The sequence below is a fragment of the Prionailurus bengalensis genome, chromosome B3 (genome assembly GCF_016509475.1).
Source record: "Prionailurus bengalensis isolate Pbe53 chromosome B3, Fcat_Pben_1.1_paternal_pri, whole genome shotgun sequence".
Classification (NCBI taxonomy): domain Eukaryota; kingdom Metazoa; phylum Chordata; class Mammalia; order Carnivora; family Felidae; genus Prionailurus; species Prionailurus bengalensis.
The window spans coordinates 114,383,345-114,410,910 of record NC_057355.1 but is presented as its reverse complement, the minus strand read 5'-3'; the positions used below and the strand labels follow the sequence as shown (position 1 = coordinate 114,410,910).

General features: G+C 41.6%; 1 protein-coding gene across 1 annotated transcript in view; it reads left to right on the top strand.

Moving 5' to 3' along the window:
• Positions 1 to 27,566, top strand: part of ZFYVE26 (zinc finger FYVE-type containing 26) — a 69,026-nt gene that overhangs the window by 2,410 nt on the left and 39,050 nt on the right. Inside the window, exons 3-19 of the mRNA XM_043554362.1 lie at positions 82 to 160; positions 4,997 to 5,086; positions 6,954 to 7,476; positions 7,848 to 7,978; positions 8,564 to 8,728; positions 8,876 to 8,964; positions 9,922 to 10,085; positions 14,608 to 14,811; positions 16,032 to 16,643; positions 16,883 to 16,969; positions 19,472 to 19,540; positions 20,256 to 20,407; positions 22,527 to 22,728; positions 23,931 to 24,194; positions 26,244 to 26,363; positions 26,470 to 26,634; positions 27,194 to 27,412. Coding sequence (XP_043410297.1) covers positions 82 to 160; positions 4,997 to 5,086; positions 6,954 to 7,476; positions 7,848 to 7,978; positions 8,564 to 8,728; positions 8,876 to 8,964; positions 9,922 to 10,085; positions 14,608 to 14,811; positions 16,032 to 16,643; positions 16,883 to 16,969; positions 19,472 to 19,540; positions 20,256 to 20,407; positions 22,527 to 22,728; positions 23,931 to 24,194; positions 26,244 to 26,363; positions 26,470 to 26,634; positions 27,194 to 27,412 — 3,335 coding nt within the window. The remainder of the gene's footprint in view (positions 1 to 81; positions 161 to 4,996; positions 5,087 to 6,953; positions 7,477 to 7,847; positions 7,979 to 8,563; positions 8,729 to 8,875; positions 8,965 to 9,921; positions 10,086 to 14,607; positions 14,812 to 16,031; positions 16,644 to 16,882; positions 16,970 to 19,471; positions 19,541 to 20,255; positions 20,408 to 22,526; positions 22,729 to 23,930; positions 24,195 to 26,243; positions 26,364 to 26,469; positions 26,635 to 27,193; positions 27,413 to 27,566) is intronic.

The window sequence follows — 27,566 nt, the reverse complement described above, 5'->3', positions numbered from 1 at the left end:
AAATCCCAATCTTGGATCACAAAAGAGAAAAGGTCAGTAGAAAGTCTTTGTTCAGAAATTCTTTCTCTTTACATTTTTCAGATGTGGACAGGACATCAACCCTCAAAGATTAGCCTGGATCTGGTTTCTTGTACTGGAAAAATGGTTCTCCCAGGAAAAGGTAAGCAGGTTTATATTCAAAGTTTTTCTGAGGCCAACACTGAGAAGAACTTGGAAGTAGCTTTAAGATTTCCTTTTTATCTGTTACTTCCTTTATTATGAGGCTTGTCATATTCCCCTCTCAGTATTGACAGTGAGAATGGCTTGAGTTTTTATTGCTGTTTCCTTACCTAAATTTATTCATTAATCCACCAACATACATTGGTGATATAATTTTGTTAGATACCACTGTGAGTCTTGTACCTGAACAGAACTTCGCAAATCTCAAAGTGACAACATAGCAAATAAAGTATGAACCTCACAATACTCAAGTAATAGAGAATGGGCTGAGCCGAAACCTGGTTGTTCTTCCAAAAAGCTCATTTTAACTAGTCCAGTGCAGTGAAAGTTTACAGATTTAAGCCTCATTAATTAATAATTTAATAATCCACATGAATTAAACTAAGTTACCAAATATAAAAACACAGTGTGCAGATTTAGTGAAAGAAACCTTATAACAAAGTGCTTTTTTAAAAAAAAAGAAAGATTGCCATTAAAAGCCTTTTTAGAAGTATGTGATAATTATCAGAAATTGCTATCCATTGGAGGAATTTCTCTGAGACAATTTTGTATTAAGCCTCAGAATTTAAGATTTTTATTTTTTTAATTTTTTTAAGATTATTACTTTGAGGGAGCAAGAGAGAGAATGAGTGGGAGAGAGACGGAGGAGAGAGAAAGAGAGAGAGAGAGAGAGAGAGAGAGAGAGAATCCCAAGCAGGCTCTGCACTGTCAGTACAGGGTTTAAACTCACCAACCAGGAGATCATAACCTGAGCCGAAGTCAGACACTTAATCAACTGAGCCACCCAGGTGCCTGTAGACTTTAGGATTTTAAAGTGAGGAACTTCTGACCCAGAAGAGAAATGAAGAAATGACTGGCCCAGGGTCACACCATAAAGTTAGTTGGCAAAACTAAGGCTGGAACCAAGATCTTCTGACTTTGAATGCCCAGCCTACCGGTTTTTCCTGCTGAACATTTTTAGCCTTATGGACTTAAAAGCCAGAAACCATAAATTCTGTTTTGTAAATGTAAGTCAGCCTAATTTTCTTCTTTACTCCCCTCTATCATTAGAATTAATTTTGCTTTTAGTTCCAGTTTTGCCTAACACTTCTCTTTCTCCACATTGCTATCAAAAAATACAAGAAATTACTAATCTAAACGTATTTTTTGTCCAGGCTTTTCCAAGTCTAAAAAAAGAAAAAAAATGACAAAAAGACTAGCCAGGAGAGGGAAAAAAGAGAAGCAAAATTAAAAAATAAGCCCAGAATAATTAAGTTAGCTATCGTTGCAGATCTAAAAGGGAAAACTTGAGTTAAAATATTCAGAGTGTCTTCAGAGAGAAAAAGAAAAAATGTCTGTTGTTATTGACTAAAGATCTTTCTAGTCCAAGTATGGAATTTGTTAAACCAAATGAACTTTCCCCTCACTGAAGGGCATTTACCTACTTTATGGCTACTTTGTTGCTTATTTTCTGTACAGTTGCTCGACCAGGTGGTTGATTTCACTTCCATGGCTCCTTAGCACAGACTAAGAATAGTTCTTGTTTTTCCAAACATCAAGATCATTTGGTCTTAAAGCTTCAGTGCGTCAGTTATTTAAACAGTTGTGGGAATGGTTTAAACTTTAAGCAAGGACCTCAGTCTTACCTCTTTTAGAAGGACTAAGATTGCAAATGGGTTCTTAAGAATAGTTCCGCAAGACCAGTTGCTGTCCCAGAGTGGCCTTTATCTTTTAGGGGACTTGCTGGCTGCCTCTCCTTTTCCAGTCTCCCACCTTCTGTCAAAAGCTTCCTTTTTAAATGTTTATTTATTTTTGAGAGAGCAGGAGCAGGGGAGGGACAGAGAGAGGGGGACTCTGCACTGATAGCAGCAAGCCCCGATGCAGGGCTCAAACTCACAAACCAGGAGATGGGGACCTGAGCCGAAGTGGACACTCAACAGACAAAGCCACCCTGGTGTCCGAAGCTTCCTTTTTAATTATTACTTGAAACAGTGGTTCCATTTTCCCTTTTCTTCATCCACCTTTGCCTTCTGCCTTTGTATCTTGTGGTGATTTATCTCTACATGTGGAAGCATGTTTGCAAAGATTTAACTGCAGAGATGGTCACTGCATGCTGCTTCTAATAGAGGAAAACTGGAAACAACTCTCATGTCCACAGTATAGGATTGGTTAATCTGTTTGTAAAATATCATGCCACTATTAAAATTATGTGGTAAATGAACTTTCAGTGACATGGAAGGATGTTCATACTGTACTATGTGAAAAAAATTTTTTAGAAAACTATACATTTGAGATGTGTGCATAGAAATGGTCTGGATGCCCTTAGACCACAGTATTAATAGAAGCTCTCTTTCAGTGGGAAGATTTGGAGCATGTATGTGTGTGTTTTCACTTGCCTATTTCCATATTTTAATTTTTCTGCATTGAACACACCTTGCTTTGATAGTAAGATCCATGCTTAGAAACATGGAGCAAATTCTTCCCTGTTTTAGAAATGTTAGTCATTTATGACCCTGCATGTGCATAAAGTATTTTCACCAGTAAAATAATTATAAGCTACTGAGTCTTTAGGATTCTGGATTAAAGTCCTAATATCTTAACCAGGTTTTTTTTTTTCAAAGGCCTACTGTCTGGACATCTTATCTATTCCTTTCTTTTAGTCCTCAATAGAAGAATTTAACCTTTAGCTTTCCAGCATGAATTTTCTTCACCAACTTCAATCACTAGCATTATATAAGCATTCAGATGGCATAGGTGCATGAGAGAAGGATGCGGTAAGAAGAAATAGGGTTTTACACCACAAACACACCAGATCATGTTAGCCTGTGACATGATGAATGGCACTTGAGTAGAGTATGATCTTGTGTTCTAAACCCACTCCCCTCCCCCCCCACACAAACGATCTTGCAAGTGCTTCTTGCTTGAGATAGGAGACTTTACCGTAAAATATGACTGCCGGAGGGGTGCCTGGGTGGCTCAGTTGGTTAAGTGTCCAACCTTGGCTCAGGTCATGATCTTGCAGTTTGTGAGTTCGAGCCCCACATCGGGCTCTGTGCTGACAGCTCGGAGTCTGGAGCCTGCTTTGGATTCTGTGTCTCCCTCTCTCTCTGCCTCTCCCCTGCTCACACTCTGTCTCTCTCTCTCTCTCAAAACTAAATAAACATTTTTTAAAAATTAATTTAAAAAATATGACTCCTGGAACCTTTAATCAGCCATGTGATTTATAGGTGTCTTTAAAGCAGTGTTTGTCAGGATTAGTCCTAGATTTTACTCTTATTTGTATTTGTGTCTAGAGAAAGGGAAACTATAATTTTAGTTTTATGAACCAGGTAAAGCAAGTTACTGTGAAACAAGCAGGTCCAGGAAGAGTCAGGGGCTCTTTCTTTCATACATCAGTCTTCTCTGGTGGCATGTCTCATTAACAAATATTTGATGGGATCACTTTTGCATACTTGAAATAATTAGAAAATACTTCCTAACCATTTCATCTTTAGTAAAGGTTGTTTTTAGGGGCACCTGAGTGGCTCATTCGGTTAAGCACACAACTTTGGCCCAGATCATGATCTCACAGTTTGTGAGTTCAAGCCTTGCATCAGGCTCTGTCCTGACAGCTTGGAGCGTGGAGCCTGCTTCAGATACTGTCTGTCTGTCTGTCTCTCTCTCTCTCTCTCTTTCTTTTTCTCTCTCTTTGCCCCTTACTCGCTCATGCTGCGTCTGTCTCTCAAAAATAAATAAACATTAAAAAAAATTTCTTTAATAGAGACTTGGGGCACCTGAGTGGTTAAGTAGGTTAAATGGCTGACACTCGGTTTCAGCTCAGGTCATGATCCCACAGTTCATGAGATCAAGCCCTACATTGGACTCTGCACTGACAGCACAGAGCCTGCATGGGATTCTCTGTCTCTCTGTCTCTCTGTCTCTCTGTCTCTCTCTCTCTCTCTCTCTCCCCCCCCGCCATCTCTCCCTCTCTCTGCTCTTCCCCTGCTCACACTCTGTCTATTTGTCTCTCTCAAAATAAATAAATAAACTTAAAAAAAATAAAATATATATATTTAAGCCATAAGTTTGTTTGATTTAAGAGATTAACTAAATTTTTTTTTTAATTTGTAAAAATATGACAGGGGTGCCTGGGTGGCTCAGTCAGTTGAGCATCCAACTTCGGCTCAGGTCATGATCTCACGGGTATGAGTTCAAGCCTGGTGTCGGGCTCTGTACTGACAGCTCAGAGCCTGGTGCCTGTTTCAGATTCTGTGTCTCCCTCTCTCCCTGCCCCTCCCCCACTCATCCTCTGTCTCTCTCTGTCTCAGAAATAAATAAACATTAAAAAAATATATGACACACAGTACCTGGCATATAATAAGTGTTTAATAAACATTAGATCTCTTCCTCTTTCCTATTGTTTTCTACCTTATAATGAATATCAAAAATGGGTTTGGACCAAGAGGATCATGTGGGCCATACTTTCCCAAGCTTACTCATGACTGGGTGTTTGGACACCACAAGGACATTTCTTTGAAACAGACCTCATATGACAGAAAAGTCACATGAAATGAGCAAAGCTTGGAATTTGAGGCTAATCAGAGTAGGAGTTAAATGTTAGTATTTAAGAGGGATATGCATCCAAATTTAGCTGTTTTTATTTAGAAAAAAAAAAAAGCATCTCAAACATATCCAAGAATTTAGTGGTTAAAAGTGCTTTATCTTAGAGAAGCAGCAGAAATAAGACTAACTGAAGAGATATTATTTGTTAACAAAGAATATGCCTAATCTCTATGCTTCCTTCTTATGATTCTTCTAGAAATTACTCCCAAGTGTTTTCCGGAGAAAGCTTGAGTTTCTTTTATTATCAGAAGACCTCCAAAGTGACATTCCTGAGGACATCCTCAAGGTAAGAGAGTGCTGGGGAGCTATCTGCCTAGGGTTACTATCACTCGATAAGCTCAGCTCCCAAGGATCTAGCAGAGATAGGTCCCAAGGAGGTTGGCTATACTCTGTTCTCAGGCAAGACCAAGCTAGGTAGATGTCCCTTTCAAGAGAGCCCAGAATTGGAATAAACTTACCTGATTTTAGAATTCTTAGTGTTGGATTGTCCAGAAGTACTAAGTATAACTGGGGATTAAACGTGTTGTTTTTTTTTTTTTTTCTTTTCATGGGAAAGGAATACATAACTTGGATTTAAACTGGATGTTTGAATTTTTCACCAGTGTATCATAGGGAATATAAAGGGAGGAAGGAATTAGTGTTTGTTGAATACCTCTTCTATAACAGGTGCATTGAATGTGGTAATCCTCACAACAAATTTCTGGGGGCAGATCAAACTAAATCTTAACTATATCTAAGGTGCCTGAGGTATGCTCTGACGCTCAGTACTGATTTTCTTCATGACCTGGCCACCAGCCAATTAAATACATATTAGCAGTAGGATTTAAGGTAGGGACTTACACTTGTATTAGGTCAAAGACCCATGACCCTGTGACCATCTTGGAAGCAGTTAATGAAGAAGCATCCCTCAGTACTGTCCATAGGCATGGTGCTAACGTGTGAGAAATCACCTACTGCTCCGTCCTCTTTTCTGCCTCTACCCTAACCCTGCAAACAGATTAGAGACTATAGAGGTTCTTGCCTTAAAAAAAAATTTTTTTTAATGTTTGTTTTTGAGAGGGAAAGAGAAACACACACAGAGCATGAGAAAGGAAGGGGCAGAGAGAGAAGAGAGGAAGACATAGAACTCAAAGCGGGCTCCAGGTTCTGCGCTGTCAGCACAAAAGCTGGCACAGGGCTCAAACTCATGAACTGTGAGATCATGACCTGAGCCAAGGTCAGACGCTCAACCAACTGAGCCACCCAGGCGTCCCGTAGAGGTGCTTACCTTTAAAGGCTTACCATCTAGTCAGGGAGAAAGACTAATACACACATGCCACAATTGTGGACTAAACCAGATGGCACTAATTTTTAGTACTTTGAAAGCCCAATAAAGAGGGAGAGTTGTGTGAGTTGGAGGTACGGGGAAGATTTGTTTGTTTGTTTGTTTCAAGTTTATTTATTTATTATTTTTTTAAGAGACAGAACACATGTGCATAAGCAGGGGAGGGATAGAGAGAGAGGGGGACAGAGGATCTGAAGTGTGCTCTACACTGAACAGCAGAAAGCCCAATGTGGGGCTCAAACCCATGAATCGTGAGATCATCACCTGAGCCAAAATTGGATGCTCAACCAACTGAGCCACCCAGGCACCCCTTGGGGAAGACTTTAAAGGATGAGGAATGGGGTATACCTCAAAGGATGGCTAGGATTTAGAGCAGAAGTTAAAAACTGGTATATAATGTTCTTTTAAAAGTTGAATTTAAATGCCATGAGAGTGGGCATCATGTCTCATGCCCATTTGTTACCAGCGTGGTCTATCAATTTGCAGCCCTTGATTTAGATCTACAGTGCACATTTTGGAGGTGGTGAGGGGGGACTAGCTTGAGAATGGAGGCCTTGGGAAATTGAGTTATCTCTTTGCCTCAATCTTTTTTGCCTCAATCTCTTCATTTGTAAAATGATGATAATAGCAGTGTCTTGCTCTTTTAAGGGTTAATTTGATTTTTCTATGTAAAGGGCCTGGCAGGAAGTAACCACTACAGAAGTGTTTGCTACTGCTACTATTATATACACGTGCATATTTCTACCGAAAAAGGGAAAGCTTCAAGGCTTATAAATGGTAACATTATAGACATGCCTCCCATGGATCCTTCTCTTCATCCTCTATTTAGGAGCTATATGAAGCCCTAGCACAAGATTCAGGAGGCCCTGTGCTTGATGGAAATCAGAGGCGGGATAGCTGGACCCCTCGGCTCAGCTCAGAAGCCGTCTCTGTGCTGTGGGATCTTCTGAGGCAGTCTCCCCAGCCAGCACAGGGCCTGCTGGAGCTCCTGCTTAGAGAAGACGATGGCACTGGCCTCTGTGGCTGGCCCCTGCAGAAGGCACTGGTGGACTTCATTCGAAGGGCGCTTCAGGCTGTGCGGGGCTCCGCCACTGGGCCCCCTGGTGAAGTAGATGCTATCTATGGAGCCCTGCGGACTCTGCATTGCCCTGCAGAGCCTCTCGAAGTTGAGCTGCATCTCCTTTGTGAAGAACTACTGGAGGCCTGCAGGGCTGAGGGGAACCCCCTGCAGGAGGAGCGGGTGCTCAGCTGCCTGCTCCACAAGGCAGGACGGAGCCTGCTATCCCTGTATGGCCATATTTATGCAGAGAAGGCCGCAGAAAAGCCAGCAAGGACCATACCCTCGGGAAAAGGTGTGTTCCCTTTGCTGCTTCTCCTTGTGTCTTGGTAATTCTGCTGTACCTCTGAAGTTCCTCTAGGCTAGTGCCTTCCAAGTTGCTCAGGAAATCTAGGAAAAATGATAAGGTGTTCTTTTGTAAAAGTACAGATTTTGTAGTCCAAGATGGAATGGTGGAAAAAAATAACAAAGTAATAACAATAGCAGGAAAGAGCTTTTCAGAAGCTACTGAGAGAAGTTAAAGAGTCTTTAAGATAGAAGCACAGAAAGCCTGGCTTAAGTTTTTAAAAGTGTGAATTCTCACGTCTGTTGGTTTTTCAAATGGGCTTTAGCTTAGGAAAGAAGAGCTTCCTGTTCCCTGGTAACCCTGTCTGGTTTGATTTTTAGTCTCCCCCGATCATCTAGATCCTGAGCAGGCAATGCTGGCCCTGTTCTCCAATCCTGACCCAGCCCAGGCTTGGAAATCAGCCTGTTTCTACTGCTTGAGCAACAGCAAGCACTTCCTCGAGCAGATCCTGGTAAGTCAAACGTATTCATTCTCCATCACAGAAGTACCGAGGGATTCTCTATAGACCTTTTCGTTTCTCCTTTCTCTCCCACTCATTTATCTAACACAAAGCAGTCTAATTAGTGATGTGTCATTGGGTGTGTCCATCCCACAGTCCCAGGGGAAAGAAGGCTCTGAGAACTAGTATCATCGTTAATTAGAACTGCAGTCATTTTATATCCGCTCTTTGGTGAGGACTAAGATGTTGGGTATGTATAAGCTTTCTGGAAGGTGTGAGGAAGAAAAGACTGTGGCAGCAATATGTTGCCTAGCTGACGGGAATTTAATCCATCTAACCTTCTCCTTCCAGACCGCAGCCAAGCTTTAGTTGAACTCAACAGGTATTTATTAACCTCATCCTGTGTGCCAGGCACTGTGCTAGGACCTGGGGTTACAACAGAAGTCAGTCTCTGCCTTCTGAGAGCTTACAGTGTGAACGTTTTGTCTTCAACTGGCCACTTTTTTCATTGTCCGGCATCTCCCTGCTCAACTAAAGCTTTCTACCCTGAGTGGCAGGTCCACAAAACTCCTTACAGCAGCCTCCGTCGGCTTACAGGTGACGGCACTCACGCTGCTGAAAGAGGAAGACTTCCCAAGTCTTGGCTGCCTACTCGACAGAGAATTCAGGCCTCTCAGTCGACTGCTCGTGCTCCTGGGCTGGACACACTGCCAGAGCCTAGCATCAGCCAAGAGTCTGCTCCAGACACTCCACAGGACCCAGGTAACTCTCACACTGCAGTGTGAGCTACTCCAGAAGTGAGTGATACCAGGCTTTGAGGTGAGGCAGAATGCAGGGGCCTGAGGTCGGTCACAATCCCTGACCCCAGGTTCCTGAGTCAGCATCTCTTCCTTCTCCATGTCAATGCAGGACCAGGGCTGTGACAAGCTCCTCAGGGATGCCTGTGATGGGCTGTGGGCTCACCTAGAGGTCCTGGAGTGGTGTGTACAGCAGAGCAGGTACAGTCCTGTGCAGCCAGCCCCCTTCCCACCATTGGGCACACTTGATCCCATGCTCCACACATGTGGCCATTTCAAGCCACCTTCCACATTGACGTTTGAGTTGACAGCATTGACCAGCAACTAATAATCGTTCCAGCTATTAAGCCAGGAAAGAAACATAGGTAATGATTATCTTTACCATAGCAATGAGATTAAAACTGGAGGAATTTTGAGGATGACAGTGATAAAAGGAACAAAAGCTCACATTTCCTGAGTACTTACTATATGCCAGACATTGCTCTGAGCCTTTTCAGTGGATGATTTCACTGAAGCCTCACAATAGTTCTGTGAGGCAGATGCCAATATTGCCCTCCTTTTAAAGGTGGAACAACGTAAGCCTAGAGGTGTTGAATATCATGCCTAAAGTGACACAGCGAGTAAATGTGGTCCATGTTCTTAGGCATGTGTTATCCTGGATCACAAGTTTATTATTCTCAACAGCTGCATATTGAACTGTGTGCAAAGCTGTGCTTCCCTGGTAACTTAGCCTTAGATCTTCCCATGATCCAGGTTCATGTTTTGTTCTTCACACACATGACCAGCACTTCCTAAAGTAGAGTAGGCAGAAGAGGAAGTGGCCTTACTCAAAGCAAAGCAGAGAAGCTTGGGTCAGCTCCTAGTTATGAAGAGTATGGAAATTGGGAAGCCTAATCTATAGGCTCTTTCCAGATCCTACTGACCAAAAAGGCCCTTTCTAGGTCCTTTCTGGATAAGTACAGCTGACTCGGTGGATGTCCTTTCCTAACAGTAAATAAATGCTCTGCTGTATCCCAGACCAACTAGAATTTAGTGTTACGGGAAATGAACCTATGCTGTATTCGGCCAGAGAGAAAGAACAAGAGGGAATAGAGATGGTCTTTCTTAGAGCAATTCTTTAAACTGACTCTCTTCCATCCTCTCAATTTTGCCCTTCAGCAACCCCATACCAAAGAGAGATCTCTTATGTCATTTACATGGTGGAGACAGCCACTCTGTGCTGTACTCTCTCCATCACCTTACCAACCTTCCAGCTCTCAGGGAGGAAGATGTTCTCAAGCTCTTACAGATGGTGCCAGCCAAGGACCCCCAGCAAGAGCATGGTGAGTTGGCAATGGAGTGACTTGGTCAAGCTTCCCTCTTACGACAATCCTACACCAGTTTCTTTTAACACAGGATTTATCTAGATGTGATCTGTCAAGGTGGGTGGTCCAGCAGACACCTGCTAAATTGTCCATATTTGCCCCAATCAGATTATGAGATGTTGGGTGCATACCTCTCCTTTCTCAGTGAGGTATAGGGAATTCTACGAGAATAGTCCCATAGAAACCTAGTCCACATAGAAACTGTACTTGTGGAACCATCGCAGGAACCACTCACATACCTTCATCCCAGTGAAGCGGAATTAGGACCTGCTCTCTGAGTTTGTCATTCACACTGTCATTGACAATATTTATGCAAGTTCTTGGTGAATCTTTCCGTGCTTTATAAGCTTTCTCCTAGCAGGTTCTATGCTTCCTTTCCCTTTCATCTCTTCTTCATAATGTACTAAACACATGAAGTTTAGAAGAAAGACTTGCCTAAAGCAATAATAAAGCCTTGTTTTAGCCTTGGATCTCTGCTTAAAACTCAATTCTTTTTGCTTCCAAAAATCACTTTATAACATAGAACACAGGCTAGGGACACTTAGCTTTCAGAGAAACTAATGTTTTCATGTGTCAATAGATGTTTCTCAACCTATATGTTGCTTTGATGTACTTTTTAAAAGGACCTGCCACTGATTGGAAAACCAGTGTTACTACATTCTATATTTTTTTCTGGAAAAGTAGGCAATTTGTTTACCAGATTTCCTAAAGGAACTAGAACTGTTTTCAACATACACGTACAAAAGGCTTCCAGAGAAGTATTTTAAATCGGATTCCTGGTGACCCACCAGGACACATGTAAAACTTGAACTTGGAAAAGGCAAAAGAAGACATTAATAGAACTGGGATTAAGCTGAGGCAAGGGAGGCATCTGGGGTACAAAATATAAGGAGTTACTCACTCTCAGGGTCATGCAAGTACTTGCAAATCCTGGCCCTGATCAGTAATGCCATATTGAGGCCAGGGGCATAGAACAGTATCGGTCTTATTCTTCATATCACCCTGATCTTGGTGAAGCTGAGGTTACTTCCTGGAAGAAGTAATCACTAGGAAGTATATACATAAACGGGTTTGTTGCAACATCATAGTAGCAAAGCATCCTTAAGTACTGTATGCCCTGCCCAAGAAGAATCCCTAGGGAAGGGATTCATTCAGTGGAACTCTGCAACCATCAGGAATTTAGTCCATGAAGAAATATAATCAAATGCTTGTACTATAATATTTAAGAAGTAGGAAAATTAAATAGTGCATAAAATATCATTATAGTCAATTTAAATACATATCCACATATGTATGCAAAACTGTTAAAGGCCTTACACCAGAACGTAACAATGGTTATATTTAGCTGGTAGGATCATGGGTAATATTTCTTTTCTTCTTTTTTGCTTTACTACATTTAATGCTTTTCTTTTTTTGAGCAAGTTGTATGTTTTTCTTTTAATGCAACAGATTTCTATATATTAATTTTGTATCCTGCAACTTTACTGAATTAATTTATCAGTTCTAATAGCTTTTTGGTGAAGTCTTATGGTTTTTTTATATATAGTATTATCATGTTATCTGCAAATAGTGAAAATTTTACTTTTTCCTTACCAAAATTGGTAATTGGATGACTTTTTTTTTTCCTTGTGTGATTGCTGTGGCTAGGACTTCCAGTACTATGTTAAATAAAAGTGGTGAGAGTGGACCTCCTTGTCTTGTTCCTAATCTTAGAGGAAAAGCTTTCAGTTTTTTACCATTGAGTATGATGTTAGTTGTGGGTTTTTCATATATGGTCTTAATTATTATGTTGAGGTGTGCTCTTTATAAACCTACTTTGTAGAGAGTTTTTATCATGAATGGATGTTGTGCTTTCTTAAATGCTTTTTCTATGTCTGTTGAGATGATCCTATGGTTTTTATTCTTTCTTTTGTCAATGTGATATATCACGTTGATCGATGTGTGAGTATTGAATCACGCTTATATCCCTGCTGGAGTTAAATCCCTCTTGATCATAGTGAATACATTTTTTCTAATGTATTATTGGATTCAATTTTCTATTTTGTTGAGGATTTTTGCATCTATATTCATCAGAAATACTGGCCTGTAATTTTCTTTTCTTGGGATATCTTTATCTGGTTTTGATATCAGGATAATTCTGGACTTATAGAATGAATTTAGAAGCTTTCCTTCCTTTTCTGGTTTTTGTAATAGTTTGAGAAGAATAGGTATTATTAACTCTTCTTTAAATGTTTGCTGGAATTCACCTGTGAAGCCGTCTGGTCCAGGATCTGGGAGTTTTACAATTACTAATGCAGTTTTATTGCTAGTCTGTTCAAATTTTCTGTTTCTTCCTGATTTAGTTTTGGAAGGTTATATGTTTGTAGGAATTTATCGATTTATTCAGGGTTTGCCAATTTGTGGGCATGTAATTTTTCATAATATTCTCATATTAAACATAAACGACTATGGTATCAGTTGTTTCTTCTCCTTTGTTTCTGATTTTATTTATTTGAATGCTGTCTAGCTCGCTCGCTCTCTCTCCCTTTTTTTTTTTTTTTTTTTTTGATGAGTGTGGCTAAAGGTGTATCAATTTTGTTCATTTTTTTTGAAGAACCAGTTCCTGGTTTCATTGATATATTTGTTCCATTGTTTCTTTAGTCTCTATTTCATTTATTTCTTCTTTAATCTTTATTATTTCCTTACTTCTACTGACTTTGGGCTTTGTTCTTCTTTTTCTAGCCCCTATAAGTGTAAAGTTGGTTGTTTATGTAAGATTTTTCTTATTTCTTGAACTAGGTCTGTATTGCTATGATCTTCCCTCTTGAAACAGGTTTTTCTATATCCAATTTGGGACCGTTGTGTTTTCATTTTCATTTGTCTCCATGTTTTATTTCCTCTTTGATTTCTTGGTGGTTCTTTCATTGTTTAGCAGCACGTTACTTAAGCCTCCATGTATTTGTGTTCTTTCCAGATTTTTTCTTGTGGTTGACTTCTAGTTTCATACCATTGTGGTCAGAAAAGATGCAGGAAATGATTTCATTGTTTTTTTATTTTACTGAGACTTATTTTGTGGCATAACATGTGATTTATTCTGGAGAGTTTTCCATGTACACTTGAAAAGAATGTGTATTCTGCTCTTTTGGGATGGAATGTTCTGAATGTATCTGTTAGATCCATGTGGTCCAATGTGTCATTCAGAGCCGCTGTTTCCTTGTTGATTTTCTGTCTGGTGATCTGTCCACTGATGTAAGTGAAGTGTTAAAGGCCCCTACTGTTATTGTATCATTGTCGGTTTCTTCCTTTATGTCTATTAATAGTTGCTTTATGTTTTTAGGTGCTCCAGTGTTGGGTGCATAAATATTTACAGTTACTGTATTCTCTTGTTGGATTGTTCCCTGTATCATTATGTAATGCCCTTCTTTGTCTCTGGTTACAGTCTTTGTTTTAAAGTCTATTTTGTCTAATATAAGTATTGCTACCCCAGCTTTCTTTTCACTTCTGTTTGCATGGTAAATGGTTTTCCATCCCCTCACTTTCTTTTTTTTTTTAATTTTTTTTTAATGTTTTTATTTATTTTTGAGACAGAGAGAGACAGAGCATAAGCAGGGAAGGGACACAGAGAGAGGGAGACACAGAATATGAAGCAGGCTCCAGGCTCTGAGCTGTCAGCACAGAGCCTGATGTGGGGCTCGAACTCACAGACTGTGAGATCTTGACCTGAGCTGAAGTCAGACGCTTAACCAACTGAGCCACCCAGGCACCCCGCCATCCCCTCACTTTCAATCTGCAGGTGTCTTTAGGTCTGAAGTGAGTTTATTGTAGGCAACATATAGATGGTTTGAGCAGGTTGTATTTTTGCTATGGAAAGAATTAGGGACAGATTAAAATGTCAGAAACCCACACTGTCATCTCAGAGCCCTCACAAACATGAGATCATGACCTGAGTTGAAGTCGGACGCTTAACTGACTGCGCCCCTAAAAAAAATTTTTTTTAAGGAGAAATTAGAGAATTAGAGTACAAAGAATTTCAACAGTTTGTGATTTCTTGATTTCTGCTTTAGTAGTTTCTTAAAAATGTCAAATACTTGTTTCTAATTTTTTGTTGCCTTTACTCTCATTACTCAGTCTAAATGCATTTTAAGCCTATCTCTTGTATAATGTGACACTAGGTAGACTAAATGTTAATTTGACATTTTAATTTTTTTAAAAAAGAAAACAGGTATTTTAAGAAATATAAGGGAAAGATTTGTTAAATGGCCATGAAGGCTACAGTGAACAGCCATGTAGAAGGGAAGCTGCTGGGAAAAGGAAACAGAGGGACTGCGCGTTGATATTGATTGGAGGAAAGGGCCCAGAAAGGGCGCAAGTCAAACTGACAGCAAGAAGAGAGGATGAGAACACTGAGCCTGAAGTGCAGTGTGTCTTTGCTTCAGCCACACTTGCAGCTCCTGCCTGAGACACCCTACTGTGATGTTCTGCCTGTTTCTCTACAATTCAGATTCAGCCGATGCCCCAGTCCCTGAGCACCTGAGCCGGTGTCAGAACCTGACCCTGTACCAGAGCTTCTGTGCCATGAAGTATGCCATCTATGCCCTCTGTGTGAACTCACACCAGCACTCCCAGTGCCAGGAATGCAGAGAGAGCCCTTCTGAGGACCTGGCCTTGGCTGCAGAGCCAGCAAATGATTCTGTCTCCTCCCCAGGTACAGCACTTCTCCCCCGAACCCCATCACTCACATAAGCTGGTAACAGCCTGTCCCAGTGAGTTCTTCGTGGGATTGGGAGGTGGCCTTGGTTTTATTATGCCCAGGAATAATTTCATCCATTTATCAGCCTGAGTGAATCAAAAGGACATGGAGAAAACAAGTGATTTGCTAAGTTCTAACGGAGTCTGTTCACATAGTATATTATTTTCCGAATGCTTCTTTTTTTAACTACAACCCACAGTGAAAATAGCATCTTACATCACATTCCTGTTTGCGCTTAGGTATATAATTTACATGATATACATGTATATATATATATATATGTATATGTATATATATATGATATATATGCTAAGTTTTAGGAAATAATACCCTTCCAAGTGGAGCACAGTCTTGATATATTTCTGTTCTTTTTTTTTTTTTTTTAATGTAGCTCTCTGAGTCAATATCATGGGTCACAACCTACATTATGTCAGAACCTCATGTTTTATCCTGTTTCGTTTTTCTTAATAACTTATAATTCTTTAACTTGCCCTCTGTGACTAGGGGTCAGTTTTCTCTCCCATGCAGCTTTGGAATAGACTTGCACTTCTGAGAATGGTATTTCTTAAGAGATCTGGGTAGCTCGTGATCACCTTTAGTGTAAGACTGAATGCAAGTAGAATTGAGGGATGAGGAGTCTCTGTGATACCTTCATTCCGAGAACTGAAATACAGAGTGCTTGTCATAGATGAGGAATCATATGTATATTTTTTTTTATTTTAGAGAGAGAGGGCACATGAGAGAGGGAGAGGGACAGAGGGAGAGACAAAGAGAATCTTAAGCAGGCTCCATGCCCAGAGCAGAGCTTGACACAGGGCTTGATCTCACGACTCTGAGATCAGGACTTGAGCCGAGATGACCTGTTCCGAAATCAAGAGTCTGACGCTTAACCAACTGAGCCACCCAGGCACTCCAGGAATAATATTTAAAGAACAGAAACAAAATGATGAGTGTTCAGTAAGCTGTACTTTTAATTAAGGTAGCAAAATCTTTCCACAAATCATGAAAAGACAGGGCTGACTAGCCTCATATTTTTCTGACTACAACTGCTTCCCTTAGTCATCAAAAAATGAAAGAGTTAAAGTTGTGAGAATGGTTGAGTCTGGCAAGTAATGTTTCTAATATTTGCATTTTCTCTCTTTCTCTGGCCTCTTCTCTCACACATGCTTCTTTAGGTGCTTCAGATCTCTTCTCAGCATACCTGGCCAGATGTCAACAGTATCTGTGCAGTATTCCTGACTCTTTGTGCCTGGAACTTCTAGAAAACATCTTCTCATTGCTCCTCATCACCTCTGCCGATCTTCACCCAGAGCCTCACCTGCCTGAGGACTATGCTGAGGATGATGACGTTGGGAGGAAGGGCCTGATGGATTTGAGGTCACCGTCAGAGAGCCCTCAGCACATAGCACAACCTGAGAAGAAGTCAGAACGGGGTGGCCAGGGAGTCCCCAGGAGCCTTGCTTCTATAATCCCAAGCTGTCTGAAGACAGAGCCAAAAGACAGTTCCCCAGAGCCCCATGGGCACAGCTTTTTGGACCTAAAGCACTTTACTAGTGGTATCAGTGGGTTCCTGGCTGATGAATTTGCAATAGGGGCCTTCCTCAGACTTCTCCAGGAGCAGCTGGATAAACTCAGTAGCCACAACCCCCCTGAGAAGCCAAAGCTGCCAGAAGGCCAGAGCTGCTCTGGAAGCAGAGACGGACTGCAGAGCCGCTTGCACCGGTTTTCCAAGGTTCTTTCTGAGGCCCAGTGGAGATACAAGGTGGTATCAAGCAACCAGGGCTCAGGTGAGAGCAGATGGAGAGCCAGTGGGTCCTGAAAGTGAGGAAGGAAAAATATCCCAGGAATGTGGGAGAGAGCAAGGAGTATGTGAGAGTCACACCTTAACTCAGGGCGTATTACCGTAGCAACCAGTGTTAGAAACCTGTCTCAGAACCTGTCCAGATCTTCTCCTACCAGTGACCCCAGGAGATGGGTCAAATCAAAATTGAACACTCTCCCTGTGACCTGTTGTTTGCCGTTTCAGAGGAACAACCTTCCCGAAGATACCGGCCCATTGCCACACGGCACCCAAGTCTCCGCCGGGGGCGTCGGACTAGAAGGAGCCGGCCAGGTAATCTGAAGAGCTCTCCCCACGCCTCATTCTGATGCACCAGGCAAGTGGGATGCTCCACTTGTCTAGTATTCTTTAAAATAAAGCACATGATCCAAACAAACACAAGGGATCTAAGATTATCCTAGACCCACTCCCCCAAGGTAACCTTGCTAATAGTTTCCTTCCAGAAATTTCCCATGCAATATAAGCATATCCCACATTTTATATGTACAGATGCGTCATACTGTATTTACCGTTACATACTGAAAGCCTTGATTGTATTTTTCACTTATATGCTTTTAAATACACAGATGTATCATACTATGTATTAAGACCTTTTTTCCCCTTGTAATTTAAAGACTGCTTAGCATTCCATGGTTATATATACCCTTTGTGGACATTTAAATTTTTTCCTGTTTTTTACTCTTAAAAATAATGCTGTAGTAAATAACCCCGTATATATGTCTGTTCATACATACGTGTCTGTGTGACTATATCTATAGGATAAGTCCCTAGCAGTAGAATAGCAAGGTCAAAGATATATGGATATAAAATATGGATATTAAAAAATTGCCTTAAAAAAAGGTGGACCAATTTATATTCCCACCAACTATACATGAGTGCCTATTTGCACATGCATTCATCCAAAATGAGTAGTATCAATTTGAAAAAAAATCTTTGCCGGTATTATTAATATGATAATGGTTTTTATGTTTTATGTTTAGTATTTTAATATTAATTTTTAGCTTGAAATTGAATGTTTTTTCATGTATATATTGGCCATTTATATTTTTCTTTGGGCTGCCTGTTCATCTCTAAGGTCCATATTTTCGGTTGGTTTGCTTTCCTACTGAATTGTAAGAAACTTTTTACACGTTAAGAAAAAATTCTGTCATGTGCTACAGTTTTTTCTCTATTTTGTCTTTAGGCTTCGATTATGAGTTTTTCTTAAGGAGTTTAAACAGGATCATTATTCAGTAGTATTACATTTTTAGATATTCAATTTTCCATTATGGTTTTTGGTGCTGGCTTTTAAATAATTAAGGGAAAGGACACCTGGCTGGTTCAGTCGATGGAACATGCAACTCTTGATCTCAGGGTTGTAAGTTCAAGCCCCAAATTGGGTGTAGAGATTACTTAAAAAGAAAAAGTCTTGGGGCACCTAGGTGGCTCAGTCAGCTAAGCATCCGACTCTTGATCTCCGCTCAGGTCGTGATCTCACAATTCGTGAGATCAAGCCCCATGTCAGGTTCTGTATTGACAGTGTGGAGCCTGCTTGGGCTCTCCCCCTGTCTCTCAGATCCTCCCTGCACATGCCGTGCATGCTCTCTCTCAAAATAAATAAATAAATAAATAAATAAATAAACAAACAAACAAACAAACAAACTCTAAAAACCTTAAAAAGCTTTAAAAATTAAATTAAATATAAATAAGTTAATAAGTAAGTAAATAAACAACAAAGAATTCATAAGAGCTTCCTATGTGCTGAACATTGCTAGGTAGCTTGAGGGTTGTGAATGAGCCATGAACCAGGACTTTGCCTTCAAAGAATTTGTAAATTACCTATATTGACAGTATATATGAAAAACTTAAACTGTACTGAGACATGGCCCGAAGAAGGAATCTCTTAGAAGAGATCAGCATAGTCTACAATTCAGGGAAGGGTTAGAGAGAGAAGTTTCAGAAGAGTTGACTCTTGCACTGAGCTCAGAAGAATGAGTAGGCTCTAGCTAAGCAGCAATGAAAAAAGTGAACATACCAAGTAGGGTGGAGGATACCACACGAGAAACCTTCAAACTTCAAGACTGAGTTGTTAAGACCCTTAAGCTGCCCAACTAATGGGTTTGAGTCAAAATAGTTTGCATCCACTTGACCCATCCAGCCCAAGAACGCACAGTTTATCTTCTCTTTCCTACCACTGTCTGTTCCTTTCCAAATAGAGAACCAAGGAGCCTCCTATGCATGGTGCTGATAGCACCCTCCCATGACCACACTAAACAATAGCAAGCCTCCATTCACAAGCCCTAGCACTTTGGAAAGCAGGTGTTGAGAAGCTTTCCTCCAGGGCTTTAAATATCATGGCCTTTGGCAGACTGGGTCTTATACTTGGTTACCTACCTTTTCAAGGATACCTTTTTCTATGTCAGAAAATTTTGTGGCCCTCCTTTGCACCCTACCACTTCCTGGTATTAATAGTTGTGCTTCTATTTTCTCAGAATATTGACAGTGCTTACTAGCAGATTGGGGTTGCTGGCCCCTAGAAGTAACTTGTGGCTCTAAGACCCACAGGTTGGAAGCCACTGGTATAAGCTACAACCCATATGAACACGAGGGCCATATTAAGCCCACCCTTCACCTTTGGTCTGTATAAACTTGTGTTTGCTGTAGAAAGAGCACAGATGTAATAGTTACCCATCACCCTCTCACTCTTACTACCCAGACCTTGGCTTCAGGCTGACCTCTCACTTTCCACACTATAAGGAATTGATGGTTGATTCTCTCTCTTCCTAATACCTCTAGATGGCCGGGACAAAGGTTCCAATCCATCCCTGGAAAGTACAAGTAGTGAGCTGAGCACAAGTACTTCAGGTATGAGGGTCCCAAGCAGTTACCAACTTCAAGCGGCTTTGCCCTGATACAGAGTTGCCCTACACCATGGTGTAAAATCCTGCAGTGAACAGTTCATGCCTGTGTTCAAGAAGGTTGGTTCTAAGAGATGCAAGCTTCCAGTTACAAGATGAATAAGTCCTGGGGATGTAATACACTGCATGGTATTAGAGTTACCAGTACCATATTCTATATTTGAAGTGGCCAAAAGAGTACATGTTAAAAATTTTATCACAAGAAAAAAGTTTATAACTAGGTATAATGATGGATGTTAACTTATTTTGGTGATCATTTCACAATATATACATATATAAAGTCATTATGTTTTACACCTAAAACTAATACAGTGTTATCTGTCAACTATATCTCAATTCATTTAAAAAAAGAAGAAGAAAAAAGTTAGTTCTGCAGAAGGCCAAACAGATTTCAGCAGGGAAGAGGGGAAAGACTGTTTTACCATCAGTTGAGTCACCCATCAGCAGAAACAGAGGTGAATAACCCAAGAATGGTCCTTAAGTCTTATATTCAAAGATGATAGCATAGGTTTGCCCTTCAATTGTGGAAAAACTAAGCCCCATTTACAGAACTTTTAGAGAAGGACCTTGAAGATATAAGAGCCTGGTGGGAAGTGTCGGCACTATAGTTTTCCGTCAATTTCTAGTGCTTCCTTGGCACCCACATTCTTGTGTCCCAACAGAAGGAAGTCTGAACACTGTGTCTGGAAGGAACGAGCTGGATGGCCGATTGCAGACTCAGTGTCAAAGTTCAGTCATCCCCATGATGTTCTCCCCACCTGAGTCACTGCTGGCATCCTGCATCCTCCGGGGGAACTTTGCAGAAGCCCACCAGGTAAGGGGAGTACACGTGTGGCAGGTATTAGCTGCCCAGGCTATACCTCATCCTAGTAAAGAATACTAAGGCAGCCTGTAGCTGTCCGGGGCCCGTGGGGCTTCAGGTAAAGCTAGATGTGTGTGCAACCAGAGCCTCTGGGAGCACCTGCAGGGGTATCCATGTACCAAGACCCAGTCCTCACCGTTGTGGATTTCAAGATTCATCCTGGAGATTTAAGCTCTTGAATCATTGGGGTTTTGTCTTAAACAGTGTTTTAATAAGATAAAAGAAAATATTTAGCCACAATTCCATCACTTCAAAACATTTTTTTTGTTTCTGTCCTTGAACACCTTCAGTGAACACATATGTATTTTTATATAGTGAAAAATCATAATACAGACAATTTTTTTAAATTTTTTTTATGTTTTTATTTATTTTTGACACAGAGAGAGAGAGAGATAGAGCATGAGTGGGGGAGGGGCAGAGAGAGAGGGAGACACAGAATTTGAAGCAGGCTCCAGGCTCCAGGCTCCAAGCTGTCAGCATAGAGCCTGACGCGGGGCTCAGACTCACGGACTGCAAGATCATGACCTGAGCCGAAGTCAGATGCTCAACCGACTGAGCCACTCAGGCGCCCCTACAGACAATTTTTAATAACTAGAATGCCAATTCACTATACAAGAAGTAGAGGGGGTACCAAACTAGGATGTTCATGTTATATAGGGAAAAGTACAGGTAGAGGTCAGAAAGACCTAACCCTGTCTGAAATTTGATATCCTCACTGGAAAATTGGAGTGAAATGTACTACCTGCTTGTCCTACCTCACGGGAATGTTAAGAGGATTATGTACAAGCTGTGAGAAATGCAAGAATCCTCTACCAAAAATTGCTTAAATTTAATAGCATAACAATCTACTATTCTGGTTTTTAAAACTCTCTTGGTATATTTATCACACTTGGGCTGGTCCCTTAACACATAGTTCAGAATTCTTCTTTCACATGAGTTCATTTGTTGAGGAATAAATTGAGGAGAAATCTAGGTGGTGGGAGAATCTTGGTTTAACTTCCTCTGATCATTTTAGATCCCATACTTGAATGATAGTGATAATTCTGACCCTCTGGGGGAGAATAGGACCCTTGCCAACCTTTCTTACACCCAAATCCAGAGAGGAAATCAGCCAGGACACCCCACCTTCCCACCTCCAAGAGGCTTTACTCCTAAATGTTCTCACCTCCTCTTCCTTTCCTGGGGCCTTGACCTTCTTTTCTTTTCTTTTTTTTTTTAAATAAAATTTCTATTTTCTTAAGCTGGTTACAGGGTAAGTCATGAATATTGTAAGAAACTACCAAAAAATATTAATAGGTATTAACCCTGTTGTCCAGAATTACCAATTTTAAAGGTAAAGTGTATTTTTTGCCAGTATTTTTCCAAGTTATGCATGACTTTTCTATAGCCAAGATTATTGTGAATCTAAAACTTTACATAGAGCCTTTTTTATGTTTGCCTTATAACTGATTGTAGTGACCTCACAGTAGTCTGATCAAGTAGCTGCATTTGACCATTCTCCTGTTACTCAACATTAGATTCTTTTCAACCATGGAATAGTTGTAATAAATAGTGACAAGATTATCACCTTTAGACATTAAGTCTTTGGAATTATTTCCTTAAGAGTTTCTGATGAAAATTACTAAGTCAAAGACTATACACATTTTTAAAACTTTATAGATTGTCAAATTGCTTTTCAAAAAAGATTGTGACAGTTCATTCTACCACCACTCCATGAGGGTTTATTTTTACAGTTTGTCATTGTGATAGAAGCAACACGGTATTAATGTTTCTTAAATTCCCTGGATTACTGGTAAGGGAAAATATTTTTCATCTATATAGGAGTCATATGTATTTTTTCTTTGAAATTATCTACATCTTTTGCCTATTTTCTACTGGGGCTCTAGTGGCTTTCTTGCTGACATTTATGAGTTATTTCTATATTTGATCCAATCTTCTAATATTCGCTTCTCTCACAAGCCTACAAAGCAGATGTCTTGGGGCCATAGTCTGATATTGGGCAAGATCTCCTATTTCTAGAGTCCCCAACTCTGCGGCACCAGCACAACCCATGCTTGCTGTCCTGTGGCAGGTGGTGTTCATGTTCAACCTGAAGTCCTCGCCCAGCTCAGGGGAACTGATGTTTGTGGAGCGCTACCAGGAGGTGATCCAGGAACTGGCCCGGGTAGAGCACAAGATTGAAAACCAGAACTCAGATGGTGGGAGCAGCACCATTCGGAGAACAGGCAGCGGCCGCTCGACTCTACAAGCCATCGGCAGCGCAGCAGCAGCAGGTGCCACAAGGGCGGTGAGGGCGCTGGAGGAGGGGGGGGTACCAGGGGAAAAGCCACCAAATCACAGGCTCCTCATAAAGGTGAGCAGAAATCCAGAGCAGGACACTTGCCTTGAACCATAGCAGTCCTGACACACACAGAGTCGGTCTTTAGCTGTGCCCAAATTCCCTAAGCTGGGTGGTCACATACCTGCCCCTTCAGCTACTCCGTTAAGCTCTTCCTGTGGGATTTAAATGGAAGAGTGTGAACGCCATTTCCCCCATGTGTTTTTGATGGCCGCTACCTTGGGCTCAGGGCAATGGTTAGGAATTTGTTTCCTTCCAGATAGGAAGTTATTCAGAGAGAAAGCATGTTACTTTACTTTTCCATAAAGCAAAGAAGCTGTGTATCATGCCAACAGCCTGGGTTCACAGGCCTCAATGCCCAGCATTGGCAGCAGTGCAGAAGCTCATCCTTTCGATATTTCTTGAGGGCAGAACCCTGCCCCACATTTCCATGCCTCTTCCTGACCTAGGTTCCACATATCAAGTACCATCACACATTGCTGCTCTACATTCTCCCAGAAATTCTCTGTACCTAGTCAAAAGAATGTATGCACATCCTTTTTGTTTTTAATATAAATGGGCTTTTAAGAATAAGTACTGTTTTCTGCCTTTTGGTTTTTTTTTTTTTTTTTTAGCAATGCGTTTTAGAGATTTTTTCTGATTAGCACACACAGAGTCACCTCGTTACTTCTCAGCTCCCTTCTTTAGCTCCCATTGGGAAGAAGCCCCCAATCATCTCTACCATTTTGAGTCTCTCTGGGTCTTCCTTTATGTAACATTGTTTTCATGCCATAAGACCAGGCTGTAATGATGGTACTAATATGCATAAAAGATAATGCCATGCAGAAGGATCTCAAACTTTTTTTTGTTTAATTTTAAGTTTATTTATTTTGAGAGCGCAGAGGAGAGGCAGAGAGAGGGGGAGAGAGTGAATAGCAGGCAGGCTCCGTGCTGTCAGCGTGGAGCCCAGTGTGCAGGGCTCGAACTCACGAACTGTGAGATCATGACCTGAACTGAAACCAAGAGTTGGACACCTAACCAACTGAGCCACCCATGCACCCCTCAAACATTTTTTTTTAAATAACTACTTTTCAAAATACAAGTGGTAGTAAGAATCATCTTAACCTCTTGCTTTTTACTCTACTGCTGGGTGTCCAGGAATGGTATTTTACTCCATCTCTGATGTGACTGACAAGCTACTCAGCACCGCTGGAGAACCCATCCCCACCCTCCAGGAGGACTTTTGGATAAGCAACACCCTGGTGGAGCCCACTGCTCCCCTGAGAGAGGTTCTGGAAGACCTCAGTCCCCCTGCCATGGCTGCATTTGACCTAGCTTGCTCTCAGTGCCAGCTCTGGAAAACCTGCAAGCAGCTCTTAGAAACAGCTGAACGACGTCTAAACATTAGCCTCGAGAGCCGGGGTGAGTGTGCTTCTTTAGCTATATTCCTTAGTTCTCAAATGGGGGGATGGGTTTCTGAGATGCTTGATAAATTGGATTAGAAGAAAATGCTTTTTGGGGTAGAGAGATAGGGAAAAAGGATTATTAGTTAATTTCCTCATGTCCAATTTGGTGGCTTAAATATAGTCTGAGAGTTTTGTCTTCTTAATAGACTTGGCAGTCTGCAGTAATTTAGGGAAATTCTTTTCTGGTTTATAGATAAATTCAAGGAAGAAATATATATTCAAAAATGATGTAAGTGGAATTTGTGCCTTCAGACTGCATGCCTCCTGAAGAATGAACTCCACTTAATCTAAAACCTAGAACAGTCTTGGGGCGCCTGGGTGGCGCAGTCGGTTAAGCGTCCGACTTCAGCCAGGTCACGATCTCAGTCCGTGAGTTCGAGCCCCGCGTCGGGCTCTGGGCTGATGGCTCAGAGCCTGGAGCCTGTTTCAGATTCTGTGTCTCCCTCTCTCTCTGCCCCTCCCCTGTTCATGATCTGTCTCTCTCTGTCCTAAAAATAAATAAAACGTTGGGAAAAAAAATTAAAAAAAAATAAATAAATAAAACCTAGAACAGTCTTAAGTTCGTAAACCAGGTGTAAGGGAATATTTCATGGATCACAGTTAGAGGGAGGATTGTACCTTGGGTTAATAATGTCCTAGAATGTGTATATTGAATTCTTGGCGGAATTTGGTATATGAACGTAGAGGGATGTGAAGAATTAGGCAAAGTTCCACTCTCCACCCATCCGTGATACACCAAACGTTGGACAAAGCACCTCTCTCTCAGTAGTAGGAGAGATGAAAGGTGAATAGGTCATGATATAAGAGCCACTCCTAGGTTCAGTGATTCATTAGGAGAAGTTAAAAAACTCAGCATGTAGTCATACTCTTGGCTAAGATTTATTGCAGCAAAAAGATACGCAGCAAAATCAGCAAAGGGAAAAGGCTCATGGGATAAAGTCCGGAGGAAGCCAGGCATAGCTCCCAGGAGTCTTCTCCCTGTGGACTCACACAGGATGTGCTTAATTCCTCTAGCAATGAGCTGTGACAAGTGTATCCAAGGAAGCTCAGAGACTCAATGCCCAATGTTTTGTTGTGTTTTGTTTTGTTTGGGGGGGGGGGGGAGACGCATCTCTGCCCCACGTGTACCAAAATTCTAGATTCTCAAAAGGAAACAGGTGTTCAGCATAAACCACATTGTACAAACAGTGTAGGCACAGCTGGCCACTCTTATCATCTAGGGCAAGCTCTATATCAGTGTCAGAAACCATTATTTAGTCAAGTTTGTAGATGCCAGCCAGTGGCAACCTTGCAGGCAGGCCTTCTAAGGATAGCAGCCCCAGGCCTGCTGTGGTACCTCTTTTCTGCATGCCTCTACAAATCCTTTCTGAGCTGTTGTTAAAATGTCCTTTAATGTTCACATAGACCTTCTAAGAAAGTATACTGTGTCATATGCAATGCTGTTCTTATTGAACAGTTTCCCTCTCCTTTTTCTAGTACTCATCCAAAACTGAAAGGAGATATTATCCAAACTGTTAATAGCTGAAATGGTTTCATGTCAATCAATAGTATCTAGTCTTATTTCCAGATTATCCAAAGTGTAGGGGGTACGAGAGATACAAGGAATAATCTCTGTCCATTAAGTTGTTTATAGTCTAGTCAGGGTGTCAAGATGCCCCTTTAGGCAAAGAGAGAAGACAGATGTGATCCCAGCTCAAGTTCTCAGCTGAGGACTGTACCAAGGCAAATCCACACAAGTGTTTGGCTTGGGACAGGAGTTTCATAGAGTGCCAGAGACCGGGTGCCCGCTGCTGTTTGCAGCTGAGGCATCAGGCTGGAGGTAGCCCTGGAACCTCAGACATTGAATAAACCAGGTAAGCTGGCTGTCACCAAAATGGCACAGCATATATTTCCTCTTTAATGTTGGGGAAGACAAAACTGTACAAGTTAAGTACAAGACTGTGTTATCAGTCTCTGAAAGTGCCTTATTTTTTCTGCATTCCCTCTTCCTTCAATCCATTTCCAGGTCGGCGGCTAGACCAGGTACTCCTCAATGCTGATGGCATTCGAGGTTTTCCTGTTGTTCTTCAGCAAATCAGTAAGATTCTCAATTATCCACTTATATCAGCTGGACAAACTAAATCGGGTGAGCTGCTTTTCTCCCTTTTTTTTGTTTGTTTGTTTTGTTTTCTCCTAAACTTGGAGCGTTAGGTCAGCATCAGCGTTCACTTTTTCTCATTTGCTTTCCACAGAGAGTGTAGAAGAAAAAGGAGGGGGCCCTCCGAGGTGCAGCATAGCTGAGCTGCTTCAGATGTGTTGGCCCAGCCTAACCGAGGACTGTGTCGCCGGCCACACCACCCTGTCCCAGCAGCTGGAACAAGTCCTCCAGGCGCTGAGAGAGGCTCTACAGCTGCCAGGTACGGCCCGACTGCGCAGCAGCAGATGAGGGCTGAGCTGGGGAGAGGGGATAGCCGAGAGTGAAGGAACACTTTGGGGCAGAGGCTTAGGACTCCGGAACTGGGCTCATGAAGCCCCTTCTTAGCCAGGGCATGTCTCACAGCTAATTCCACCTGTTTTCCCAGCCCCTCAAGTGAAGGGATGCTTAATGCTCCCTTAGCTGATACATTTTTCACATTCTTTTTTTTTTTTTTTTGACTTAAACATTTTTCTCATTCTTAATGAGAAATACACCCAGAAGGTACTCAGTAAATATTTATCAACCTTCCCTAAACAATTGCTGTGCTCTTCATCAAGCCATTCCACCCCAGAGACACTGGGGTGAAAACAAGACTATCCACCCTGATTTCTGCAAACTCAAAGCTCTTACTGGCTGAGAATCATTCGTAAGGGCAACCAATTTAGGACTTTATAGCTGCCTTGTAAGCATAGCACCCGAGCTATAGGATGCCCCATTGACCCAGAGCTGGAAGCAGAGACTAAGGCCTCCATCCCTTCTCTTGCCATAACTCCTCCCAGAGCCCAGGAGTACTCCACTCTCCTCACTGGTGGAGCAGGCGGCCCAGAAAGCTCCAGAGGCAGAGGCCCACCCTGTGCACATCCAGACTCAGCTCCTCCAGAAGAATTTGGGCAGACAGACCCCAGCAGGCAGCAGACAGACTGACTACCTAGGTACCTTCTTCAGTTACTGCAGCACCATGGCCGCGGTTCTCCTTCGGAGTTTGAGTTCTGAGCCCGGTAAGTAGCAAGAAAGAGGAAAGGGAGTTGTGACTGGCCTGCAAGTGTTTAAGGTAGGGAAGAGGAAAGGTGCTCAATTAAGAGGTTCTGGGTACAGCAGTAGCCAAGAACGCTAGATTTATAGGGTCCCCTCTTATTCATCCCTGTGTTTTAT